Source organism: Hypanus sabinus, chromosome 11, assembly GCF_030144855.1.
Source record: "Hypanus sabinus isolate sHypSab1 chromosome 11, sHypSab1.hap1, whole genome shotgun sequence".
Classification (NCBI taxonomy): Eukaryota; Metazoa; Chordata; class Chondrichthyes; order Myliobatiformes; family Dasyatidae; genus Hypanus; species Hypanus sabinus.
In genome coordinates this window covers 59,999,626-60,020,306 of record NC_082716.1, presented here as the reverse complement: position 1 = coordinate 60,020,306, position 20,681 = coordinate 59,999,626, and the positions used below count along the sequence as shown (strand labels likewise).

The 20,681-nt window shown below is 44.9% G+C and overlaps 1 protein-coding gene across 3 annotated transcripts in view; it reads right to left on the bottom strand.

Moving 5' to 3' along the window:
- firrm (fignl1 interacting regulator of recombination and mitosis) overlaps nt 1-11,567 on the bottom strand; it is a 46,081-nt gene extending 34,514 nt beyond the window's left edge. For 2 of the 3 annotated variants that reach the window (XM_059984433.1, XM_059984434.1), the window contains exons 1-8: nt 11,085-11,567; nt 8,102-8,142; nt 5,032-5,120; nt 3,958-4,062; nt 2,454-2,594; nt 1,560-1,725; nt 1,375-1,459; nt 864-1,002 (exon numbers count right to left, since the gene is read on the bottom strand). In XM_059984433.1, the coding sequence (XP_059840416.1) occupies nt 864-1,002; nt 1,375-1,459; nt 1,560-1,725; nt 2,454-2,594; nt 3,958-4,062; nt 5,032-5,120; nt 8,102-8,142; nt 11,085-11,173 (855 nt within the window). In that variant the 5' untranslated portion in view covers nt 11,174-11,567. Of the gene's footprint in view, nt 1-863; nt 1,003-1,374; nt 1,460-1,559; nt 1,726-2,453; nt 2,595-3,957; nt 4,063-5,031; nt 5,121-6,869; nt 6,889-8,101; nt 8,143-11,084 lie in introns of those variants that run through there. The other variant, XM_059984435.1, reaches the window with a different exon arrangement.
- Between the last annotated feature and the right edge of the window lie 9,114 nt (nt 11,568-20,681).

Genomic DNA, 20,681 nt, shown 5'->3' with positions numbered 1-20,681 from the left:
GTAAATAAATGCTCAACTAAACTAAGCTGGTCTTTTTTTTTTTATCCCCCAGTCTGAGACAGGAGGCATTGCATTTAAAGTGAGATGGGGTAAATGCAAAGATGTCTGAGATATCTATTACCTCAGTCACTGCACTGCATTGAAATCACTTTTTTAAACCTCTCTTTATATTTGCTCTTTACATTGTAAATACATGCTGGTATTCATGTAAGTTCTATTCCAGATCCATACTTTTCAGTTTATTTTTTATATAATTCTTTACTCTTATAATTGAATAAATGTTTTTTGTTGCATGGCATATCAGCACTCCACAGCAAATTCCTAATACATGTAAATGTAAATGCAAATACAGTTGATCCTTGATCCTCAAGAGGCTCTTAGTTAGGCATATTAATGTGCAGAGAGTGTAGGAATATGGACTTGTATAAGCAGAAGAGACACAAATGGCACATTGTCCAGTTAGGGAATACAATAAATCCAGATCATCTACGTAGCATAGTTTCAGGCTGCTAGAAAATGGCAGTGGTAAAAGAAGTTTTAAATCAAAATATGAAAAAAAAATGAAGAAAAAAGGAAGATTTCCTAGGTTGATTATAAAAGCACACCTCCAGGAAGTATGCTCACAGAAATAATATTGGCTTTGGGCAAAGCTGTCCCAAAAGCAAATAATTTTTAATTCGAGTTTATATATGTATACACACACACTTAAACATAATTTCAGAAAACACACAGATAGCAATTGCACTTCCACTTCCTAAATCATCTTAAAAGACTTGTCCTTTAAGGTATGTGGTGATAATAATAAGCTCTGCCAAATATTGGACATATACAAGTGTTAAAAAAATGATGGAATTAATAATTACCACTACTGTAGGCTGGTTCATTTGTTCAGCTAAATGCAAGCATGAGTTGAAGGAATAGAGAATGTCCTCACAAAGACCAGCAACAAATCCATCATGTGGCAGCTTACTCTCCAGCAATGCCCGGTGCTTCACACTTATTCTGAAACAGAATGCCAAACTATTAAAACAAAATCTGATTTTCCTCTAATTATCAACTGAATGAAAGCATTTCTGAAATTTTCACAAAAGGCTGATATAATTTTATTTCTATAGAGCCCCCTGGTGGGATAGTTGCGCTGCCACTCAGTACATATCCCAATGGCAGTATAACTTCCACATCTTTTTCCTGCCCAATCACTAATTGCCTAAATAACCAATAATTAAATGTACAAAAATCAATACAATCATTTCTGGAAACAGTGCTAAAATTGAATGACAAAATAATTATTTTCACACATTAACTTTAATTTCCTGTTAGAACAGAAAATTCAGAACAGGCAAAAATATATTTATTAATATAATTTGTACTTACTTAATAAGAAACTTCCATGTATTAGCATGTAGAGCATGGTCCATCTTAGAAATGATTGAACATATTTCCAAAACACTGTGAACCACTTGAAAATGGGAGAATTTTAAAATAAGTTGCTATGAAATAAATTATGGAAAACTTGCAGAAACAAGACATTAACTCAAAACAGAATATTCTGAACTGACCTGTCACCATAGATGCAATATCTTCAGTAGTGCTTGTTGCCAATTCCAGAACTATCCTATCCAACAATTCCATGAACTGTTTTTGAAGGGAATATGCCTCCTTAAATAAGGACTGCAATACGTCTGCAACCAAATGCAATCGACCACTGTACAAGGTCTCACTCTCCTAAGAACAGATTTTTAAAAGTTATCATCAACAAAGTGAACTATCTCTGGGCAAGGAGGTAGTTTATCAACTTACTGGCATATCATTAGTACAAATTTAGTATGCTTGGTAGAAACTCAGATTTGATTATGGTCTGGATTGTTTTAGAAATCAGTTGTTTACACACCTGACAAGTTACATTGAACAGCTGTAGAAATACTCCAAAATAACTTTGTCTCCCTTTTACTATTTCTGCAAAATAATTATGCTGGTCTCAGAAAGGAATGAAACTAAACATAACGTGGTGAGAAATGTTTCTTTGAGGAACAAGTGAATCAGGCAGCCTTTTAAAGAGTAAGATCTATTTGCTTTGTACCAAAGGTGCCTAACTGCCGCCTTCGAGGCAATACAGTATGGATTATAGTATCAGTGAAGTTTATATTCCATGCACAAATAGATTAAAAACAAGTGCAAGCCTTGCTTTACAGCTACTATTTCAATAAAGATGGATGAGATTTGCCACTATTTTCTATTATTTAGATCTTCAGCATCTGCATTACTAGACTTTCTGTAAAACAAAATCCCCTCTCTCTAATCCCCCTTTTAAAAAAGGAAAACGAAAAGAAACGCAACAGGGATGTTACTGCTGTCAGTACAAGAACCCCAAAGATTGCCCTCTTAAGTAAGGAATAGGACATGACTGTAAGTGAAACTTTTAAACAGGGAAGTTTTTTTAAAATCTGCCTCACCTTGCAGTGACAAAAGATATTCTTGAGGACATGAAAAACAGCCAAGGATAGTGAATGGATGTTTTCCAAAGCTAAAGCTTCCTCAAATTTGCACATATGTTGCACAAAGTTCATCAGAATCTCCAGAATCTGGATCTGGGACTGTATAAAAAGTAACAAAAATCATATAAACAAGTTTGCAGAAGATAATGGACATATGCTGATCAATCACATAACTTTTAAAGAAATGAGTGTGGCCACAAAATGTGGTTTCAAATAACAGTCAGAGCATATCCAGAGCAGGCAGATCATACTGTTAGAGTGCAACCCTGATTTGATGCCAGTATTGCTAAACTGATGCTCACCACTGTAGCAGATGTCCTATATTGCAATTATATAACTCAATACATCTTCACTAGCAGGAAGGAAGCCTCAGCCACTCCCTTCTCCTTGCTGCCCAAACTATTTGTGGGATCATTAATTAAGATATGCTCAAGTATATTAAAAGCTAACCTGCACACTGAGCCAAAGCATTTGTAATCTTTTTCTTCAACATCATTGCCAATATAGTCTCTAACATCCTATTGATCTAAGTGAGAATGAAACACCTAGCAATGATCAAAAAAAGTATGCAATCGGTAAATATTAAGCAATTCTTCTTGACCTGGATAACCCTGGCATGGCCTGAATGTCTTGTCAGAACATACACACAACACATCATCAAATCTTGTCAGGCATGTGGTTGGATAACCAGATTGATCATTGGGTCCATTCAGGTTTGTTACCGATTGACTATTACTGACTGTTATTATAATTGTACACATATTTTGTCATTTTGTTCTGAAAAAAAATTTCTTGTAAAACCTACAGAGAATGATACACCAGGCATTGAAGAACTTGTTCTGAACTGGTTGCATCACCATCCGGTCCAGCGGGACCACTGCACAGGATCGTTGAAAGCTGCAGAATGTTGTGAACTGCCAGCTCCACCATGGGCACTAGTCTCCTAGCATCCAGGAAACCTTCTAAAGGTGCCATCCATCATTAAGGACCTGCATCACCCAGGGCATGCCTGCTTTTCATTGCTACCATCAAGCAGGAGGTACAGAGCCTTAAGACACACACTCAATCTTTCAGGAGCAGCTTCTTCTCCTCCGCCATCACATTTCTGAATGGACAAGTATCCACAAACAATACCTCAGAATTTTCCCTCTCTCTTTTTGCAATACGTATTCAAGTTAACTTCTTTTTAATATCTACTTTTTATTGTAATTTATAGTTCTTTTATTATGTATTACACTGTAGTGCTGCTGCAAAACAACAAAATCCACGGCATATGCCAGTGATGTTATCTGAATCTGATCATTCAGAAGGAATTGAAAATAAAACAAAGGCCTTGAGTTGAACACAATCAGATAACGGTTGATGTGTTGTGACAAAGCCACTTACAATCCGAGTATTAAATTAAACTATTATAAGAGGATTAATAATAAAATAAGAACAGCTTAGACTTGAAAGATCCTACCTGTATAGTGTTCCGCAGTGCTGTCTGCAGGCCCGTGTTCTGACTGGACAACTGCCTTATGTGCTGCAATAACTCATTTGCAAGTTCATCAAACAATGTCATTACCTAGCACAAAGTAAACCACTCTGAGCTTTCAACTGGGAAATTATTTATGGTTAGTTAAAGCAAAGGAGTCATTAAAACATCAAAAACCATGAAAGGATGACACTAGCACCCTGCTGATTCATTTCAACACTTGGTCCTCCAGGCCAAACACTCACAGATGCGTACCCTGCAAGTAATGTCTGGTCCGCTGAGTGTTACAAGCACCCTTTGTTTAGCAGCTTTCTGTTATATTGTATATTTTGCTTTCATGTTGATTGCCATGGTAGCGTAGCAGTTAGCACGACACTATTACAACTCAGGGTGTTCTGGAGTTCAGAGTTCAATTCTGGTGTCATTCTGAGTCTCTACACGTCCTCATTGTGGAACGCAAGGGCTTTCCCGAGGTCCTCCAGGTTCCTCCCACTGTCCAAAGGTATACCAGGGAGGTTAACTGATCTTTGCAAGTTGTCCCAGGATTAAGTTAGTGTTAATTGGGTTTGACGGGGCTTGCTGGGGCGGTGTGACTCAAAGGGGCAGAAGGGCCTACTCTGTACTGTATTGTCACATATATAAATAAACAAAGAAACAAATATCTACATCGGCTTGCACTATAAGTACCAAAATCTGGTGTGAACCCCTACCCTCCACATTAGCACACTAGGAAACCAGGAGATAAAAAACTTGCACAAACTGTCTGCCTCCCTATTGCTGTATGGTACACCACAAGGAGTCTGCTGCAAATCCCTGCCCTCCCTTAGCATTCAATAAGCAATGAATTGCACATGGCTCGGTGTGGATACTGCTTGTAAAGGATCGTGTTTGTGGGCTGTTGCAAGCGGTGAAGCTTCTCAGCACCAATTTGCAAGTCTCAGGCTGGTCAGGTCAACCACCCACCTGGAAAAGTAACAGAATACACGGGGAAGAGGCAAGTTTCCAAGGTTGTAGCATTTAATTGGACAAAAATACAGGAAAAGTTGAAAATGTACATACCTTGGGCAATAAGTGAGAGGAAAAGGTCTGTTCTATCTCAGAAAGTGTGATGTGGGGCAAGAACTTCTCTGTGAGAATCTTCAATGTTCCTTTAAAGAATTATAAAATCACTTAAAACCACAGATTTTTAGATTACAAGTCTGTTTTACTTCTTATAAAAAGTTCTCTACTTGTCAAGATTGTTTAATGGCATTTTCTGTATTCTGTAAAGGAGAACGGAATACTTGTTACTCTGGATCTGCTGCAGCACAAAAAACACAAATGTACTAACAATTAAAAGACACAATAAATATAATACATAAGACTTCTTATACAAATAGATTGATTGTATGTCCATAAAGCGATACTGGGCTGTCCATAAGTGACTGACTGGAAATAATAAAGTAATGGTGGGGATGTTGATCAGCCTTACTGCTTGGGGAAAGCAACTGCTTTTGAGTCCAGTGGTCCTGGTGTGGATGGGACATAGCGTCCTCCATGATGGGAATGGGACAAACAGTCCATGAACAGGTTGGGTGTGATCCTTCATGTTACTGGCTCTTTTCTATATATACGTAGGTCCTTGATGGAGGGTAGCTGGTGCCAGTGGTGCATTGGACAATTTTGACTACCTGTTGTAGAACCTTCCTGTCTGCCACAGTGCAGTTTCCACACCATGCAGTGATGGAGCATGTCAGGATGCTCTCTACTGTGCATCTGTAGAATGCCGTGAGTATGGATGTGCAAAGTCCAACTCTCTTCAGCTTCCTCAGAAAGCAGAGGTGTTGGTGAGCTTTCTTGACTTTGTAGGATGTGTCTGGGACCATGAGAATTTGTGTGTGATGTGCACTCCAATATGCACATGTGCACAATGTATTTCCAATATCTATTTGCAACAGCACATCTCTTCAACCAAATTAAAGGATACTAAATATAACATGAAGAATTTAAACAGGAATAGGTCAGAACATTTAATTTAATGCTAAAATTGTGTAACAAAAATAATACAGTGGAATGACAGGATAAAGAGACAAAGGATAATGAGGAGGAAGAAAACTGGAATTAAGGAAGAGATCCACCAATATGTCAAAGTAATTCCCAATTGTTTTTAATTTGAAGGAATGAGACTCAACAATAGCAAAAGTAAAACTTCAACTGTCAGGAGTTGTTTAGTACTTTTTTTTTACAGCGTTAAAAAATCACTTCCACTTGAATAAACAAGTCCCTATTATTTCCAATTTATCTTGTAGGTATGTACCAAATATTCCCACTTACACATTTATTTTAAATGTCGGATCTGCTGATAAGATACTGACGTTGAAAAAAAACTTTAAGACAGCTTAAGACAATTTTCTGATGTTAATACTATATATATGCTTGGTATTAAGTATGGAGTTGTTACAAAAGGTAGTGGATTTGGCACAGCCCATCACGGGTAACATCCTTCTAATCACTGAGCACATCTACATGAGATGCTGTCATAATAAAGCACCACACAGGCCATGCTCTTTTCTCACTGCTGCCATCAGGTAGAAGGTACAAGAGCCTCAGGACTTGAGCACCAGGTTCAAGAACAGTTACTACCCCTCAACCATCAGGCTCTTGAACAAAGGGATTAATTACACTCTGCTGCCCATCTATTGAGATCTTCCCAAAACCACTGTTCACACTTTGTTATCTCATGTTCTCGTTATTTATTACTTTTTTTTTATATTTGCAGTTGGTTGTCTTCTGCACTCTAGTTGATCTTTCAATGATCCTGTTATAGTTACTATTCTATAGATTTGTTGACCATGCCCACAGGAAAATGAACTTCAGAGTTGTATGTGACATGTATGCACTCTGATAATAACACTTACTTTAAACTCTGGACTACAAGATACCTGGGCATCCCAGATAAAACCTAATTTAAAACAAAAATTCCACACAATAACATTAACACATAATTTACTGTAACAAATGAAAACTGTCTTTGTGTAACTTTGAATGCATTTGACTTTTGTCAAATCAAATAATCAAAACAAGGAAATCAAGTTTTCATGAGCACATCATTCTTCTAAAAAGTTCTCACAGGATCAGCACATTTGCAAAATGTGCATCAGATTCTAGATTGATGGCAAACCATTTTGTCAGAGTGCCCAAATTGGCAATAATCTTCTAAATATTTCTTTACATGCCATAGTTTTGATCAGAGATGATCATTGATTAATGAATTTGTAACAATAGCTATGGATTTTTTATTACGGAAAATAATGGATCCTTTTACTTATTTTCATGTATTTATTGTTTTATTGTCAATAAAAGTATAACAGAGACAGATTGAAATAAATGAAGCATTTTTGAAAATCTGTTCAAAAATTACTATAAATCTTTTAAGCTAACAACTGAAAATAATCTCATTTCTAAATAATAAGTATTTTTGTGAAATTATAAGCTTTGCTGCATATTCATAAAGGAAAATAAACACTTTACTCTCAGTGAGACTTTTGTTGCTGCATTAATGACAAGTATTTTATATCCAGCTTGGTTTGCACTGTTTTGAGAACTATGCATGTAGTAAACATCTCACCATTCTCAGGTTGCAAAAAAAAATCATTCACCGCTTCATTTGCTGGTAAAGATGATAATGATGTATCTTTTTATTATTGGTGGAGTTTAAAGAGTCAAGGATAGCATTGCATGCTACGTGCCAGCAAGACTTTTTGTGCATGCCATCTTGGGCATGCAACCCCTGTTCTAGATAATTCTGCTGCTGGTTCATTCACTGCAGGAAGTAAGTACCTTACTTACTTTCAAGTTGCCAAATCTCCCAGGCAACCAACTCTACCTTATCCACCAATTCCACTAACAGAGTACCAATGCATATAGAGTGCATTCATACACCATGTGTGTGATTAAACTTTCATTCATAGTAAAGGCAAATTTGAAAAAATATGAAGAAAATTAATACAGACTCTTGGGCTAGAGAGAAAATCAAAGTAGTTAGAGGCATATAATACACAAATAGAAAATAACAGTCAACTATTAATATGGTTCCTTCATATAACTAGAGTGCTTTATTGAAGAAACAAAGATTGTTAGTGTTACTTACGCAATTGTTTGCTGCCACTCTCAGTGCATTGGTATATGGAGTAAATAATGTTAAGGAGAATATTACTATTGAAATTATTGAAAGCTGAGAACTTACAACAAACTACATCACTTAAAGACCATAATAATGTTCAGTGAAATGTGGGTTATCTGTATTCAGCAGAATAATCATATAAATGGTCTCTAATACATTGTAACCAGCCTACATAAAAAGAGGCATTTGTCTAAACAACTTGAAATTAAACAGAGCTCAACTCTAGTGCAATCAAGATGGAATTAAAATGTTCAGAGGATTATTCTAGACAGTAAAATCTTAAAAATTATGTTTTGCTTTGTTCAAAGTGAAAATGTACAGCAATTAGATAACTGAGGCACTCCCAAACCAAGAATACCTGGGCACAAAACATAGTTGTAAAAGATCGGCTCAATATACACCTTGCAACTGGACTTGCAGACTTTCACCCTGACCAGGTCCAGCCAGATCCCCAAACTCATTCTCAAAGCAATTTCCTCCTCCCTAGCCATTAGGTATCAACATCACTAAACACATATCATCTTCATTATAAAGATTATCACTTTCTACCTCCGAACATCATTTGTTCTCACTCCTCCCTCAGATCTGCTGCTGAAAAACATCAGACCCTTTTCTACTTACCCACTCCTTGCCAGCTTGTAGGCAAAGGGACTGGAAGCATTAGCTCAGCAGACTACCCTGCCCATTGATACACCACTATTCTTACAGACCTACCTCAGCTTCCATCCCACAAAACAACAAACTATCAATTTTCATTCTCTTGCTAAAAATTTCATCACAGATACTGTTACTGTGCAAATTTATGCTATGAGATTCTTCAAGCAAGCTAGATTTCTAGTTGTGATTTTAATAAAATAATCCTTAAATATGTTAATTCATTATCCAATATAATTGAACACATTGTCAGATAAAACTGCTTTGCTATACTGTACTGGTTTTGCTAATATGTTTGCAATAGAGTTGCAGAGCACTAATGTACAGAAATAGGCCCTTCGGCCCATCTAGTCCATGCTAAACTGAATTTCTAACTAAACCCATTGACCTGCACTTGAACCATAGCCCTCCACACCCCTCCCATCCATGTACAATTCCAAACTTCCCTGACATGCTGCAACAGAACCCACATCTACCTCTTCTGTTGGCAGCTTGTTCCAGACTTGTACCACTCTCTTTTTCCCTCTCAGGCTCCCCTTATGTATTTCACCTTAACCTATGACCTCTAGTTCTAGTCTCACCTAACCTCAGTCGAAAAAACCTGCTTGCATTTATTCTATCTATACCTCATAATTTTGTATACCTTCTGCAAAACTCCCCCTCATTCTCCTGTGCTGCAGGGAATAAAGTCCTAACCTATTCAACCTTTCCTGTACTCAGATCAACTAGTCTCAGCAACATCCTTGAAAATTTTCTCTGTAATCTTTCAATCTTCTTGATATCTTTCATAAAGGTAGGTGACTGGAACTGCATATAGTACTCCATATCTGGCCTCATTGAAGTTTCATACAACTTCAACATAATATCCCAACTCCTAGACTCAATACTTTGATTTATGAAAGCCAATGTACCAAAAGCTTTATTTACAACCATATAAGACTATAAGACATATGAGCAAATTAGGTCATTCAGCCCATCGAGTCAGCTCTGCCATTTCACCATTGCTAATCCCGGATCCCATTCAACACCATACAGCTGCCCTCTCACCATATCTGTTGATGCTCCAACTAATAAGGAATGTATCAACTTCTGCTTTAAGTATACCCACAAACTTGGCCTCCACCACAGGCTGTGGCAGAGCATTCCACAGATTCACCACTCTTTGCTAAAAAAAATTCCTCATTATTTCTAAAAGGTCACCCCCTGCATTTTGAGGCTATGCCCACTGGTTCCAGATACCCCCACCAGAGGAAACATGCTCTCCACATCCACTTTATCTAGTCCTGTCAACATTAGGTAGGTTTCAATAAGATCTCCACACATTCTTCTGATTTCCTGTAAGTACAGGCCCAAAGCTACCAAATGCTCCTCATATGTTAATCCCTTCATTGCTGGAATCATCCTCATAAACCTCCTCTGGACTCTCTCCATTGACAATACATCCTTTCTGAGATAAGGGGCCCAAAACTGTTGGCAACACTCCAAGTGCAGCCTGACTAGTGTCTTATATTGCTTCAGCATTATCCCTTGTTTTTATATTCTATTCCCCTTGATAAATACCAACATCGCACTTGCCTTCTTTACCACAGACTCAACCTGTGAATTTAGCTTCTGGGGGGTTTGCACGAGGACTCCCAAGTCCTTCTGCACCTCTGATGTTTGAATTTTCTTCCCATTTAGATAAGGATCTGCGCTACTGTTCCTTGTACAAAATGCATTATTACCTGTAACACCACTTTCAATGAGATCTGTTGTTCACCCCAGTACCCTACTGTTCACTGTGTAAGTCTTATCAGGCTTTGTCCTCTCAAAGTGCAACACCTCACACTTAATTCCGTTTACCATTTTTCCCACTGGTCCAGATCCCACTGCAAACTTTGACACCCTTCTCGCTACCCACTACACCCTCAATCTTGGTGTCATCCGCAAATTTGTTGGTCCAGTTTACATTATCATCCAAATCATTAATATAAATGGCAAACAACAATGTACTGATCCCTGTCACACCACTAGTCACAGGCTTCCAGTCAGAGAGGCAACCAACTTGTATCTCTTCCCCCGTTAAGCTAATGTTGATTCCAATTATCTACCTCAACCTGATTGCCATGTGACTAAACTTCTAGACCAATTTCCCATGTGGGACTTTGTCAAAGGCTTTGCTATTGTCCATTTAGATAACATCCACTGCTTTTCCTTCATCAATTTCCCTGATAATGGTTAGACACAGCCGACCACGAACAAAGCTATGCCTGACTTTATCAGCTTTATAATACCAAGAGAAACCATTAAGGATATGATAAGTTCAGGCAGAATTGTTTCCAGCTTTTTCATACACATCTCCTCGTTCCACTGGAAAACTTCTTCTATTAAAGATTTCTGGGACATTCTTACAAAGTCTTCACTTTGAAAATTCTCCGGTTTACTTTTAAAAGGTACAATAAGTATATGGTCTTCTCAGCGAAAGCTCAGAAATCAAACCTGTTGACGACTGACATTTCAGAGAGAGTGATGCACAGGGACTGTTCCTGGAGTCAAAAGCATCGGTCAATTACACACAAGCTTCCTCCAATGCGGGAATGGATCACCCTGCCATCAAGTTCGACATGGTCTCTCCTGTTTTTGTTTTAGCTATCCGTTCAGATAATCCTTTACATTTTGTACATGTAACTGCAGGATGCCTGATCCATTCTTTCAACCCAACAACTCCCTGAACTCACGCTTCCCTCCACAACAGTCAAATATTTCCATCCCAGCAGCCTTTGGGAGCTGACATTAGGAGCCAACGAAACCTACTGCGCATGTTCACAACTGACACCCATCCTCAGCAGTGCGCATGTGCAGAGATGTCCCAAGAAATACTTCCGGGGTCGATGCTGGAGTTCGGCGGGTCAGGTGACATTCACGCCGCGGAATCAATAGTCTCCGTGACCGGTGCATTTCGTGTTAAAGGCAATGACGGGAACCAAGCCGGAGATAAAGAGAGACAGGACAGTTAGGATAAACACAATATATTTTGCAGATGCTGGAAATCTTGAAACAACACACGTAAGATGCTGGAGGAGCTCAGCGAGTCAGGCTGCGTCTATGAAGAAGAATAACCAGTCAACGTTTCGGGCCGAGACCCTTCATCAGAACGGGGGGAAAAGGGAGCAGAACGGAGATGAGGAACTTCTTTAGCCAGAGAGTCGTGAATCTGTAAAATTCGTTGGCACAAGCACTGTGGAGGCCAAGTCATTGGGTATATTTAACGCAGAGGCTAATAGATTCTTAATTAGTCAGGGCATGAAGGTGAGAAGGCGGGAGATTGGGGCTGAGAGGGAAAATGGATCAGCCGTATTGAAATGGTGGAGCAGACTCGATGGACCAAAAGGTCTAATTCTGCTCCTATGGTATAAGCCAGAATAAGAAGTTTATAAAGGCCAATGTGCCAAAAGCTTTCTTTATGACCCAGTCTACGTGTGATGCCATTTTCAATGAATTATGGATCTTTATTCCCAGATCACTTTGTTCTACCACACTCTCAGTACCCTACTTTCACTGTGTAATAACAAATTCGTTGATCCAGTTAACCACACAGCTATCCAGACCATTGATATTTTTATTAAACAAAATGTACTTATTCAAAAATAAAATTATATACAATAATCATTCAAAGACTTTCAATTCTTTATAGTTGGTACCATTACTGTCTTTACATTTTCAAAGTTCAAAAGTTTTGCCACCCACGTTCTTTCATATTTACATTCAGGGGGTATACCCCCAACCCTCCACCCCTGAACTCCCACGGGAGAAGGACCCTAGACTGTGGTCATTCCCCACTGGGCCCTTGCAGTGACTGCACTGAGTTTGAGTGCGTCCCTCAGCACGTACTCCTGCAGCTGAGAATGTGCCAGTCGGCAGCATTCCCCCACGGACATCTCCATGTGCTGGTAGACCATCAAGTTTCGGGCCGACCAAAGAGAGTCTTTGACCCAGTTGATAATCTGCCAGCAGCACCAGATGTTGGTCTCGGTGTGCGTCCCCGGGAACAGCCCGAAGATCAGAGAGTCCTCTGTTAAACGCAGCTGCTGGGGATGAACCTCGACACTGCCCCTTCCATCCTCCTCCACACCTTCTCCATGAACCCACAGTGTGCAAAGAGGTGGGTCACCGACTCCTCCTCACTGCAGTCCTCCCGTGGGCAGAGGGGTGTGGAGACGACGTTCCGTGCGTACAGGAGGGATCGGACTGGGAGGGCCCCTCTCACCGCCAGCCAGGCGAGATCTTGGTGCCTGTTGGTGAGGTCTGGCGATGAGGCATTTTGCCAGATGAACTGGACTGCCTGCTCAAGGAACCACCCCACTGTGTCCATCAAGTCCTTCTCCTGCAGTGCCTGCAGGACCTTACGTGCTGATCACTGCCTGATGGTCCTGTGATCAAAGGCGTTGACCTGAAATAACTTCTCTACAAAGGACAGGTATGGCGGCAATGACCAGCTGATGGGTGTTCCGCGGGAAAGACCCATCCTTCGTAGCCAGGGCGACAGGTAGAACCTGGGCACGTAGTGGTACTTGGTGCCCACATACCTGGGATCCCCACACAATCTGATGCAGCCACACACGAAGCTGGCCATCAAGGTGAGGGCGACATTGGGGACGTTTTTGCCCCTGTTGTCCAGGGACTTGTGCATGGTGGTCCGTCTGACCCGCTCCATCTTGGACCCCCAGACGAATCTGAATACGGCTCGGGTGATTTCCGAGCTGAAGGAGCGGGGGACTGGCCACACCTGCGCCAAGTACAGCAGCTCTGAGAGCACCTCACACCTGATGACCAGGTTCTTGCCCGCTATCGATAGGGAGCGCCCTCCCCACAGCCCCAGTTTCTGTTTCACCTTGGCAGTCCGCTGCCGCCAGTTCCTGTTGCACGCCTCGGCCCCTCCAAACCAGATCCCCAACACCTTCAGGTGATCAGCCCTGATGGTGAAGGTGATGCTGGATCAGTCGGGCCAGTTGCCAAAGAGCATGGCTTTGGTCTTCGTGCGGTTGACCCTGGCCCCCGACGCCTGCTCGAACTGTTCGCAGATACTGATCAGCCTGCGAACTGACCTCGGATCAGAGCAGAAGAGGGTGACGTCGTCCATGTACAGGGAAGTTTTGACTTGGGTCCCTCCGCTGCCTGGCAGCGTCACCCCTCTTATGCCCTCATCCCTCCTGATGGCTTCGGCAAAGGGTTCTGTGCAGCACACAAACAAGACAGGGGAGAGAGGGCAGCCCTGCCTGACTCCAGACCTGATGGGGAAGCTGTCTGTTTCCCACCCGTTGACCTGGACTGCACTTCAGATGTCTGTGTAGAGCAGTTTGATCCAATTCCGGACTCCCTCCCCAAATCCCATTTTGGAGAGTACATCTGCCATGTACATGTGTGATATCCTGTTGAAGGCTTTCTCCTGGTCCAAGCTGACCAGGCAGGCGTCCACCCCCCTGTCCTGCACGTAGGCGATGGTGTCCCTCAGCAGCGCAAGGCTGTCTGAGATCTTCCTGCCCGGTACAGCACAGGTTTGGTCTGGGTGGATCACCTGCTCCAGTGCGGACTTGACCCTGTTGGCGATAGCCTTGGACAGGATCTTGTAGTCCACATTCAGGAGTGAGATGGGCCTCCAGTTTCTAATGTCTTCCCTCTACCCCTTCTGCTTGTAGATGAGGGTGATGATGCCCTTCCTCATGGATTCTGACAAGCTACCTGCCAGGAGCGTAGCGTTGTAAACTTCCAGCAGGTTGGGGCCCATCCGGTTCCACAGAGCCGAATACAACTCAACCGGTAAGCCGTCGCTTCCGGGAGTCATACCCGACTCAAAGGAACGGACAGAGCCAGTCAGCTCGTCCAGGGTCAGTGGCTGCTCCAGACTCTCCCGCTTGCTGTCGTCTAAGACCTGTGTGATAGACGACAGGAAGCTGCGGGAGGCTGTGGAGTCCGTGGCCTTTTCTCCGTACAGACCGGCATAGAAGGACCTGCAGATCCTCAGTATGTCTATCTGTGAGGACGCGACAGAGCCATCCTCTTCCTTAAGGTTGTGGATCACAGGGCTCCGCCTGTGTACCTTTTGGAAGAAGAATCGTGAGCACGTCTGGTCCTGCTCCACAATTTGGACCCTTGATCGGAAGATGATCTTGGAGGACTCGGCGGCAAAGTGCTGGGCTTGCTGGCCCTTCACCTCCCGCAGTTCCTCCCTGACATCCACCCACCTCGACTGCAGAAGGAGCAGTTGCTGCAACTGTCTGGAGTTTACGCAGTTCCCTCTGCCCCTGCCTTGCTCCCTGGATGCCCTTGCGGATGAACAACCTCTTGATGTTCTCCTTGGTGGCTTCCCACCAGTGAACCAGGGAATCAAAGAAGGCTTTCAAGGTTCTGCAACCCGTGTACTCCTCTAGTTCCTCGATGTTCTCTGGGGTCAGCAGCTTGATGTTCAGCTTCCATGTCCCCCTCCCTGCCTTCCGGTCCTCCCGCAGGTGACAGGTGTCTCGCAGGAGGCAGTGGTCAGAGAGGAACTCTGGCGCGACATCGGTGGTTCTGACCGTGAGGGGCTCTGACAGGAAGAGGAAGTCGATCCGGGAACGGGCTGAGCCGTCCGATCGTGTCCAAGTGGCTTGCGGCTGAGTTCCACCTGTGGGGGTGCCAAAGGCGTCGCGCAGCTTGGCTGTCTTTACCCTGTCCATCAGGAGTCTGGAGGTACTGTCCAGCCTGCCGTCGGCGCTGCCGGGTCAATGGTGCAGGTGAAGTCTCCGGCCAGAACGACTGGCCGGGCCGTCACCAGCAGCAGTGAGAGCCGCTTGCTCCGCACGGGGGAGGCGGACACGTTGATCAGCCGGAGGGGAGTGCCCCAGTATTTGACATCTGCTACCAGGAGGCGCCCGGCAACCACCTCTTTGACTTGGGTGATTGCGAAGTTGCCTTCCTGTAGCAGAATCCCCAGGCCGGAAGTGCGACAGTCGTTGCCCCCCGACCACACCGACAAACCCTGGGTCCACCAATGTGACCACCTCCGGTAGTTGCGGAGGTGTGACAGTTCGCACTCCTGGAGGAAGGTCACTATCAATAACTCTATATCAATAACACTATGCACCATCAATAACTCACTCTGAGACGTAAAGGCGAGATATCGGCTTTTATTGACTGTAAGAAGGAACAAGCAGTGGTTGACCACCATACTACATCCTGGAGACTGAGAGGCCGGGCTCAGGCCTCAATCGCCTTTATACCGGGGTCTGTGGGAGGAACCACAGGAGCAGTCAGCAGAGGGCGTGTCCAGACAGGTATATGTAGTTCACCACATTCACCCCCCCTTTGTTTTAAAAGAGAGTCCCCATGTGGCGAAGTTTCTTACAAGTAAGTTTAGAGGTTAAGTCTATCAGGTGGTCGAATCTGTCGCTGTGATCTACGTAGCACCGGCTGTGATTGCACAGATGCCGGTGGTGGTGATTGCACAGGTGCCGGTGGTGGTGATTGCACAGGTGCCGGTGGTGGTGATTGCACAGGAGCCAGTGGTGGTGATTGCACAGGTGCCGGTGGTGGTGATTGCACAGATGCCGGTGGTGGTGATTGCACAGGTGCCGGTGGTGGTGATTGCACAGATGCCGGTGGTGGTGATTGCACAGATGCCGGTGATGGTGATTGCACAGGTGCCGGTGATGGTGATTGCACAGATGCCGGTGGTGGTGATTGCACCAGAGACGGTGGTTGTGCTGGTTCCGGCCTGACTGGAGATGTCAGCCCACTAGGCGTCAGTGATCCCTCATGCGTGTGCAAGGCGCCTGGTATATGCGCGTGTGAGTCGCCCGGTATAGGAGTGTCATGAGGAGTCTGTGTAGGGCTCGGTGTCACCTTGGGTACAGGATTCATAGTTACCGTGGAGTGTTTGGGGTAGTGGTCTGCTGCTCCAGTGGGCGCCAGGTTGCGGACGGAGACCGTGTCCTCCCGCCCATCAGGTAAGACCACGTAGGCATACTGGGGGTTCGCATGTAGAAGGTGAACCTTCTCGACCATCGGGGAGTATTTATTACCCCTCACATGTTTCCGGAGCAGCACTGGCCCTGGGGACGTCAGCCAAGCTGGTAGGGTGGTCCCAGTGGCAAACTTCCTGGGAAAAGAGAATAGGCGTTTGTGAGGGGTGGCATTGGTGGACGTACATAACAGGGAGCGGATAGAGTGGAGTGCCTCAGGGAGGACCTCCTGCCATCGAGAGACCGGCAACCCTTTTGACTTAAGGGCTAAAAGTGTGGCCTTCCACACTGTGGCATTCTCCCTCTCCACCCGTCCATTTCCCTGGGGTTATAACTCATGGTCCGACTAGTAGCAATGCCCCTAGCTAGCAGGTACTGGCGCAGCTCGTCACTCATAAAGGAGGACCCTCTATCACTGTGGATATAGCAGGGATATCCGAACAGAGTGAAGAGCTGGCGCAGGGCTTTTATGACGGACGTGGTAGTGGTGTCGGAGCAGGGAATGGCAAAGGGGAACCGTGAGTACTCATCGATAATATTGAGAAAATAGACATTGCGGTTGGTGGAGGGAAGGGGGCCCTTAAAGTCAACACTCAGTTGCTCAAAAGGGCGGGTGGCCTTGATAAATAGCGCCATTTCAGGACGGTAGAAGTGCGGTTTGCACTCAGCGCAGACTTGGCAGTCCTTGGTCATCGTCCTGATGTCCTCCAGGGAGTACGGCAGGTTCCGGGCTTTCACAAAATGGTAAAATCCGGTGACCCCCGGATGGCAAAGATGTGCATGGAGGGCGTATAGCTGGTCGAGCTGTGCGCTAGCACACGCTCCCCAGGAGTAAAAGCCGATATCTCGCCTTTACGTCTTACAGAGAGTTATTGATGGTGCATCAATTTTATTGACTGGAAGAAGGAACAAGCAGTGGTTGACCACCATTCTACATCCTGGAGACTGTGAGGCCAGGCTCAGACCTCAATCGCCTTTATACCGGGGTCTGTGGGAGGAGCCACAGGAGCAGTCAGCAGAGGGGCGTGTCCAGACAGGTATATGTAGTTCACCACAGTCGCGTCGGCCTTTACCGAGTCCAAGTACTGGAGCGTGCTGACGCAGCGCCTGGTACTCTTCAGACTGCGCATTGACAGATGCCAGTGAAATGTCCGCCATTTAAAGTTCTTTATTTCAGAAGCACACTGTCCTTACCTTCACAGTCCTGAGCCTTCATGCCCACGGCCTCTGTGAAGTCCTTCACCTTCTGCGGGCTCAGGAACTGCAGGTTGTTCTCCCATGGGTGTGGCATTTCCTGTTCTGTGCCTGGGGGCTTGGTGTCTCCCAGGCCTGCTGCCCCTTCAGGCTGCGAGGTGCCATACGTGGCTCCGCTCCCAGGTTCCCTGAGCTGGGGGTCTCTGGTGGTCTCCGCCTCCAGTGCTTGTGCTTGGGGGGTGGTCAGCAGACTTTCCCCACTCTCTCTCCTCCTCTCCGCTGGCTTTGTCTGCTGCTTCGTTTTCTGGGGCTGCTGCTGGCCTCCCCCAGCTCCTTCCTTGTCTGAAGTGGACAGGTTGCTGGAGGCTACGTGGTCCCCTGCCCTTCTCTTCACGTGCTCCTTCAGTTCCACCCTCTGTCGTTTGGCCGGAGCTTTTTGGGCCTTCTTTCATTTGCCCACAACGCTCCAGCCTTCCTTGTGTTAGATATGGCCCTTGTGGCTAAAGGGATCAGGGGGTATGGAGAGGAAGCAGGTACAGGGTTCCGAGTTGGATGATCAACCATGATCATACTGAATGGCAGTGCAGGCTCGAAGGGCCGAAGGACCTACTCCTGCAGCTACTTTCTATGTTTCTATGTTTCCTCCCTCTCGGCTCTTCCCTCCTCCGTGGACTCCTCCTTTTCCTGTGGCAGGTCCTACAGGGTCTGCAAGGGGGAGGGGGCCTTCAGGGTGGCTGCGTCTTCTCCTCTGCTGGCGTCTTCTGTTGCTTCGGGCACCGTCTCTGCAGGGGTGGCAGGTACATCCGATCCTGCCAGGGCCTTCCCAGTGCCAGAACCTCCCCTGCTCGCCTGTGCATGGGTGCCAGCACGTTTCGGACAGGCCCTGTACAGGTGGTTGGTGTCTCCGCAGAGGTTGCAGGACATGGCCTGCATGCAGTCATTGGTGACGTGGCCCTCCACCTTACAGTTCTTGCAGATTATCGCTCTGCACTGGACTGCGACATGCCCCGCTTTGCCGCAGTTGCAGCACACCCTAGGCTGCCCAGCGTAGACCAGGTAGCCTCGGTTCCCTTCGGTGGCGAAGACCGAGGGTGGGTGGACAACGCAGCCGTTGGAATCAACCTTCAGCTTCACCTTCACCTGCCATTTGCTTGTCCAGCACCCCAGGCTGTCCTTCACATCCAGGCAAGCTCCTACGCTCTCCACATACCGAGCGAGGAATGTAAGGACGTTGGCCACCGGCACGTACGGGTTGAACATGTGCACGGTGACGGTCCGTTCCTGCTGGGCGGCAGCGAAGAGGGGCCGTGCTTGCAGCAGCGACAGTGGCGCCTCTCTCCCCTTCTCCTGGAACAGCCGGAGCAACTTCTGCCACCCTGCGGGTCGTCGGAAGGTGACATCGAAGAACCCAGCAAAGTCCTGGACGCAGTAGATGTCATTGATAGTAAATCCGCAACAGTCTGTCAGGACCTTCTGGATGAAGGTCACTCTCGTAAATCCATTGCCCTCGCTCTGGCATTGCACTGTCAGCCAGACAGTGTTCTTGATGCCCAGGCCTCGGTCCGATGCGCTGTTGACTTCAGCCATCCTCTTCACCACTGTCGTCGTTGTCGCTGGAAAGGGGTGTTAGATTGGGAGCCAATCAGCATTAGGATCCACCCCTGCATCAGCGCAAAACCTTCTCCGCCTCCCAAGGGAACTCCACTTGATATTAGCCAAAAGGCCGAGATCATTAATATAGATGACAAAAGACGGACCCAGCACTGATCCCTGTGAAACGACAAGTCGCAGGCCTCCAGTCCTTGTCAAATGCCTTATTGTAGCCCATTTCAGCAATATTTACTTCCTTGCCTTCATCAACTTTCCTGGTAATTTCCTCGAAAAGCTGTATAAGATTGGTTAGACATGACCAAAGCCATGCAGACTATCCTTAATCAGTCTATGTCTACGCAAATAATCATATATCCAGTCCCTTAGAATATCTTACAATAACTTTCCCACTATTGATGTCAGGATCACTGGCCTATAATTTCCTGGTTTATTTTTAGAGCCTCTCTGAAACAGGGTAACGACATTGGTTGTCCTCCAGTCCTCTGGTAACTCACCTGTCACTGAGGATGATTTAACTACCTCTGCTAGGGTCCCTGCAATTTCTACACTTGTCTTCCGCAGGGTCCAAGGGAACACATTGTCAGACCCTGGGGATTTATCCACCCTAATTTGCCTCTAGACAGCAAACACTTCCTCAGATTCGATGGGCGGAATGGAGCAGACTTGATGGCCCAAGTAGTTGATGCCGCTTGGCCTCACTTCCATAGACCCTGTGTCTGTCTCCTGAGTGCATACAAATGCAAAAAATTCATTTAAGGTCTTCCCCCATCTTAGAGGACCAATTTTGTCCCTTGCAATCTTTTTGCTCTTTACATATCTGCAGGATCCCTTAGGATTCTCCATCACTTTGTCTGCTAGAGCAACCTTATGCCTCCTTTATCCCTCCTGATTTCCTTCTTAAGTGTTCTCTTGCATTTCTTATACTCCATAAGCACCTCATTTGTTCCTAGCTGCCTGTACCTGCTATGCATCCCCTTTATTTTTCTTAACTAGGGCCTCAATCTCTCTTGAAGACCAAGATTGCCTACAACTGTTATCTTTACTTCTTATTCTGACAGCCATCTACATGCTTCGGACTCTCATAATTTTACTTTTGAACGCCTTCCACTTAC